A 6,910-nucleotide genomic window follows, 5' to 3' on the forward strand; every position below is an offset into this window, starting at 1 on the left:
AAATCCACTTGAAGCTTCATCTAACTCAATTTTGACTTAAAACACTATTACGGTATTGAAAGCCCAACGTTTAATAGTAACTAATTGGGAGAAGGGCAGATAACCATACTGAAGAATACATCGTTGAAAATTTGATTAAAATCCCAGTAATGTTTACTCTTGTGGCCTTAATTTTTTTAAAACAATATTTAAATAAGATTTATTTAAAACATACTTGTATGTATTATTTTATTTTAAAAAAGAGATATTTTCCAAATAAATATGAAGACTTGTGCAACAACCTTTTGCAACAGTTTGTGAATTACTGCAAGTATCTAGAGACAATACATGAAGATCTACAGGTACCTAATATGTCATGTTAAAACCCCTCTGTCAAATAGTCTTTCCCCATGTATACACCATTCAATTTTATTTTTGTTTGGACTATTTTAGATATTTTGGACACTAAGATAAAGAACAGTCATAGTCAATAAGGGAAACCTTTTCTGTTCTCGGGCAGTTGTTTCTTTTTATAAATTCTTCTTCTTGTCGGTTGATGTTTTTTGTATTTTGATCTGCAGAACAAAAGAGTACACAAAAGCAAAAAAAAAAAACTTAAGACACTAAGGGTAAAAATAAAAGAACAAATTTATTTCAAAGTAAAAATACTTTAGCCAACTCAATACAAAATAAAAGTCTTTGAAACACAAAGCACTGTCTTTTTTTCAGAAGGATGTATGTGCTTTTACTTTTTTCTAAGTACTTTTTTCTTAAAGTAGAGATTCTTAGAAATGTATTTAGCACATTACTTTTTGACCTTAGAACCCTTTGTGTGGTTATCAATCTAGAACAAAAGATGTTAAAACTTTATTAACATGGCGCATTTGCTAATTACAAATACAGCAAGTTTGTTTTATGATGAGAATCAAACTGGTCATTCCTTCCGGTTCAGTCAGGTAAAAAGGAAAAAAATAATAATTTTAAATGTTCAAATTCAATAAAGAACGCAGTAGGGTCAATTTTTCTCTACATTTTAAAGGTGCATAGCTTTAATCAAGTAACGTTTTTCTCCAAATCTTTTTCATTATAAATATTTTTTTAAATGAGGCAAAAACATTTCTGCAAACAGTTTCCCTTAAAAAAGACAAATCCCTTGTTTTCTTTTCTTTTACGTTCATATGAATAATGCAAACAATGTTTGTAACTATTGAATAACAAAAATTATTCTCCACAATAGGTGAACTATTGTGCATAAAGTGCAGAGAAGTTCAATCAAAACAACATTTTCTGATTTCTACATCATTTCGTATGCAAGTTGCATAGAGTAAAAAGTTTAAAGACAGAATTAGTGGACAAATATTCCTCAAATCAAAAGATTCAAAAATGTCATAATGACATTTCAAAATGAAAATAGGAAAAGGGCAGAAAAAGTTACAATTATCACCATATTCCACTTAGCAGAAGAAAGAGCGCAAATGTGCAAACTAAAGCAGAAACATAGAATTCAACAAGATGCAGAAGAAATGTTTTGTAAAGCTGTGTGCACAAATAATATTTTTGTCCACATTTAGTAAGGATTATCAGAAAAACTGCCAGAAAATCTGTGCACTCAAATGCCTGAGAGCAAATTATTTTGATCTTTTAAGTGAAAAAGATATAATTATATTATAGCTACAGAACCACTGACTAGAAACCCAGATTTTTACAATTTTATTCATGATTTAAAAAAAATCATACTTAAGTTTAGACCTATTTCTTTAACCAGACAACAAAACAAAGCATCACACCATCCCAAAAAAGTAAAACTATGGTAAACAACCACCAAATTGCATTTAAAACGCTATTAAAGCCATGAAAAGAGATATGATTACGGTACTCACAGCCAGTCAGATTGTGTTCAACTAATAAAAAAAAATTGTCAACCACCTCTTGACAAAAATTCAAAGACACAAATTCAAACATAAAAAAAAAAAACCTTTAAAAATCCTTCTAGACATTTCTGTTGCTTTTTTCCCTTTTGGTATTAACTTTACATTCTCCTTTTTGGGGTTTATTGCTTCAAAAAGTATGTATACTAGAAATACTTCACTTCAATCTGTGTCTGTGATGCAAAAAGGGCTTCCGAAAGTCTTTTAACACCACGAACTTCAAAACTATATCAAAAGCTGAATTTAAAATTGTAAATTCGAGATCAGCCACAGAAGTGAAAATAGAAACAGGAAATTAAAGCATTTTGGTCAGAAATACAACACTGTGCATCACCGGTACTTTCGAGGTCTAAATAAGTGCATATTTTCTCAATTTTATAAATATATCTGAATGTACAGGAAAATATGTAAGGGTTTTTGTTTTTATGCATGTTGTCCAAACCCTCAGCTAAGCAGCGGCCTGTCTTCCTGATCTTCCTCTGCATTCGTTGCCTCTCCTGAGGTGAAAGTCTCTGGTCTTCCGATCTCAGTGGAAACATCTGTTCCAATCAGAGCAACCACCCTGAAAACATGGAGAAGTTGCATTTTAGGAACATGACAAAAGAGGTTAGATTACAAGTAAAAAAAAACAAAAAAAACATTCAAACTATTTTATCTGCAGAGTCATGCAGTTATTTCAGCAGCTCCAGTTACTCAGGCTTCTAGAGTTACTTAAACCACACGAGATTACTTATCTATAAATAGCATAAACTATAATATATAATTCTGCTCTTGATTCTTGACTGAAAATATATTGACACCGGTAGATATGCTAATAATGAAAATATTTTTAAACTGAAAAAATGACTTACTATGACTAAAAGTTCATTCGTTTTGGGACACTGGTGTGTCAACAGAGCATGACAGAAGAAGCAGAACATGTGATGTGGACTCAGAGTGGATTTATGCTTCACTGTGCACAAATAAGACTAAGTAAGCATTAATACTTTGTCTTTTTTGTGTAGCCAAACACTTTTAACATCCTTCTACTATGTCAGAGCTTTGTTATTAAGGCCTGCTAAAGTGACTATCCAAGTGTTGTATAAATAAAGTGTAGATACAAAAACCATTGAAGGAAGTTGAACATAAAAAAGAGGAATTGATTCTTCTTTTCTGGGAAGTGCGGTTTAGCAAAGCATTTCTCTTTTTCATGTAGCCAAACTGACAAACAGTGACTAAGCAGAAAGGAAGTTTTTGTATTGAAACTCCAACCACAAAGTACAGCTGCACAACTGAAAATTGATTATAATCTGGTTTTATTTTTTTCTATACTCATTGTCTGAATAACTTTAGACAAAAACTATATTTAAGTGTTCTTATTTTTAAGTTTATGTTACTTTTTTTTATGAACATTAGACTGAGAAAGGCCAAAAATGTTTAAACTGGATATTTAATATGGAATTCTTTTATTAAAATAAATATTTATAGTTTCTGCCAAGCATCCTAAGGCTAATATATTTAACTGATTAGTAAACATTAGAGAGTTTACTTACCCAAGGGCAGATAAGGGAATAAAACAGAGCCCTGCAGATAGGATGAAGACAAATCCAGGGTACCAGGCCACAGTGGCAGCATAAATGCTGTTGAAGACTCCAGAAGACACATTATTGGTTAAACTCTCCAGAAAAGAAAGGCAGGCAAACAGGGCTCCTAGAAAACAAGATAATAAAAGATGAAAAAAATATAAAATGCAAAAATCAGAGCATTTTATCTCCTTGAATGGTTTTTTGCTAAAACAAACAGAACTTGGAGTACTGATCCTTTGTGGAAAAAGACACACTTCAGTGGACTCTGCTTCTGCAAACAGAGACATGGTTCTACAGTTCATGTAGAGGCCTAGACCCACTCACCCTGCTCCGATTTGGAGATATTCTTTGACATCATGGAGCGCAAAACGGGGAAAGGCATGATAGATAGCAGCATTGGTATTCTCACTGTAAAAAAAGATAGAAAAAAGAAGGTCAAATCAAAATGTGCATCAATAATAACCCAATAATTGTGTTTATGTAAATGTTTCTTGGTGGGTGTTACTTTCAAAGTTGTGTAATAAAGTTATTTATGGGAAAAAAACAGCAATATTTCCTTTGTCACAAGCACCCAGTGTTGTAAAACCAAGAAACTAATTAGTGATAACATTTTATGACTCGTCATAACAATTGTGTAACAGAGTTAGGAAAACATTTTTTCACTGTAAGCTTACTGTCAATCAATAACTGGTCAGTTAAAAATCAAAGGAACGTTCTCTGCTGTACATTATTTTTTTCATTTACTTCTGGTAGTATTTGTTGGTCTATAATATTTTTAACGTTTATTTCATGTTAAATCAAGAAAAAAATGAACACAAATCCGCTTTAGATAAAGTTTTTCCCGTATTTTTAGTTTAAAATTTTAGCAGTTTTGTTCCCATAATTAGTGGACATAAAAAAAACGGAAAAATGAGAACGATTTTTAGGCCTTTTCTTATTCGCATGTGGGTTTTTTCCTTACCTATGAACATCAGCACAGTGGTCTTTGCAAATGACATCAGGATCATGCCAGATGCGACGGACAGGATCCCCAGGAGGATGATGAGAAGCTGTGGAACACGGCAGTATGTGAGCGCTGCCACTCCTGCAAAACTTGTCAGGAACACCGTGGTGGACAGGGCTGAACCATAGCCGATCAAAACCTCATTCCAGCAGAGGGGCTCGTTTAGTTCATACAGCGTCACCAAAGAAATGCCTCCAACGTAGGCAAAGGAAAAGCTGGTAAAGATGAACATCATGAGGGCCAGAAGGATTTTACACTTAGAGGTAAGTCCTGAAAAGGTCTGGTAGACACCACAGACCATATATTTAAGTGCATGTCGTCGGGTAGATTCGTCGAAAATATCACCTTCGTTGGGAGCTTTCACTGTCTCTTCTAGGATGAAAATTGCATAAAGTAGGGTCAGACACTGGCACAACAATGAGGTTAGAAATGGCCAGTTAAAACCAGCTGCTCTTAGAAAGTAGCCTGTTGATATTGCAGCCACCCCTGACAACAGTCCAATCATCATGTCCACTCCAGCCATGCGCAAGGTTCTCTGACGTTCGTTCTTGCACAAGTCGGCTATATAAGCAAAGCAGCCCCCGAGAAACGTTCCCAAACCCCCAAACAGAGAGCTGAGAAACGATGAGCCAATCAGCAAATAGATGTTCAGCTCAAAGAAGGACACCGTCAGGAAGGACGAAGCATAGATCAGTGAGCCAATCAAAGGCATGATGATGGTGATCTTGCGTCCTCCTCGGTCGCTGTAAGCCACCAGCAGGAGTGTGACGATCAAGGATGGGATCGTGGAGAGAAGCTCTGAATACATGGAGAACAGGGATGCCTGCTTCTGTACCTCCTGGAAATGCAGAAAAAGACAAATGAACGATCACTCAGATGCCTGGATGCAACTGCAATGGCAATTCCTCAAAAGGCAAAGCAACCATTTGGTTGCTGTGTGGCAAACCCTATTTTTTTCTGAAAACGATAGATATAGATTAATACGTTCAAAAATGCAGATGTCATGTTTGAAAGTGAGAGGAATAAGTTTGTTTTTGTCCCCAACGAGTGCAGGTGTGGCTGTTTGAATTATCCTGAGATGTCCACTTCTGTTTTAACATTCCTCTTAAACTTTATAATTCTGTCTTGAAATAGTGCATGACTTTTTTCTTCAAAACAGGGTATTTATAAGTGTTGATGTGTCACAGACTCAAAGTCATGCAAGTATTATTTAGTCACAAGACACATATAGCCTTGAGCTGCAACAGTTCAATAGTTACACAAACAGGTGCTTAAAAAAAGGTCGGTTTATCGATGAACTAATGTGCTTTGACAGAGAAAGAATTATCTGGAGACATGTTGAGGCACAAACAAGAAAATGTTTGCATCAAAGTCTATAGTTTAGAAAAAGTGGCTCATGATCTAGTGCCAAAACTAGCATCAATGCCAACGATAGTATAGATTTAATTATACTAGAAATAATTTTAAGCCTGTCAGAAGCTGAATTTCAGAAAGTGTCTGATGGTCACAACATCTGAATGTTATTGGTACATTAAAAAAAACTTTTTTTTTTTTTTTAGTTTCATCATGCAGGTAATGTCTGCACAGGAACTTTTCTGACTGTTTTTTAATTGTATTTTTTTAAGTTATTCAATGGGCACATCACATTTTAAACTACTTTCATTAGGAGTGCTCCTTACAGATCCATTGAACACCTTTTTTGCAGTAAGTGGTTAATAACTTACCTTATGGAAGTCGGTCTGGTTGCTGCTACTGTTACTTGGTGCACATCTAGAGCTGTTGCTGGAGATGGGATAGGCGGTGTTGGTCAGCTGCAGCCACAGCCTGCGGTAGATGTATTGCTGCACAAGTGGGTAAATGAGAAAACTGCTAAAAGCATACAGGGCCACCACTGGCTCCACAAGATAAAGGCGCTTCATGTTGATGCTGGAGGATTCCCTAAACAAATAAACAAGTACACATCTTAAGAAATCAACAGAAACACAAGATACAAATGAAACCACTTACACTACATTTATAACATGAGATCACCCAACGCTTTTAGAAATAGATGAAACTGTCGAGTAAAACTTAAATATATTTATTTACTATTTAAGTCTGTCACTGATAAAAAAGAAGAAAAACAATAGTGGGACAGCCGGAATCATTACCCAAAGTTTAATAATGGTGAGGAAACAAAGTCCCTATCAGGCTGTCGGGATATGCAAGGCGAAAACAATGACATGCAAGTCTGTGGACAGTAAGAATAATTCCTTCTCTACCTTGTTGGTATTAATCTTGAAAGTGAGTTCTAGTCCTTTGACGGCTTAAAATGTCATCTAGACCATAGTGGTCCCTGTCACAAACACTCGATCGGTGTTATGTTTACGAATTTCATCGGCTTCGTTAGACAACCCTGTAACAGCAGAGGTTATAAAATCCATAGGTCCCGCCCC

The 6,910-nt window shown here is 35.1% G+C and overlaps 1 protein-coding gene across 1 annotated transcript; it reads right to left on the reverse strand.

The window, feature by feature from the left end:
- Positions 1–609: 609 nt before the first annotated feature.
- On the reverse strand, positions 610–6,898 carry slc46a3 (solute carrier family 46 member 3). Its single transcript, XM_004076303.4, has 6 exons — positions 6,737–6,898; positions 6,200–6,413; positions 4,434–5,313; positions 3,797–3,880; positions 3,440–3,596; positions 610–2,469 (listed from the first exon to the last, which is right to left on the reverse strand). The coding sequence occupies exons 2-6, from the start codon at positions 6,392–6,394 to the stop codon at positions 2,352–2,354; spliced, it is 1,434 nt and encodes a 477-aa protein (XP_004076351.2). The 5' UTR covers positions 6,395–6,413; positions 6,737–6,898; the 3' UTR covers positions 610–2,351.
- Between the last annotated feature and the right edge of the window lie 12 nt (positions 6,899–6,910).

This window comes from Oryzias latipes, chromosome 14 (genome assembly GCF_002234675.1).
Source record: "Oryzias latipes chromosome 14, ASM223467v1".
NCBI lineage: Eukaryota > Metazoa > Chordata > Actinopteri > Beloniformes > Adrianichthyidae > Oryzias > Oryzias latipes.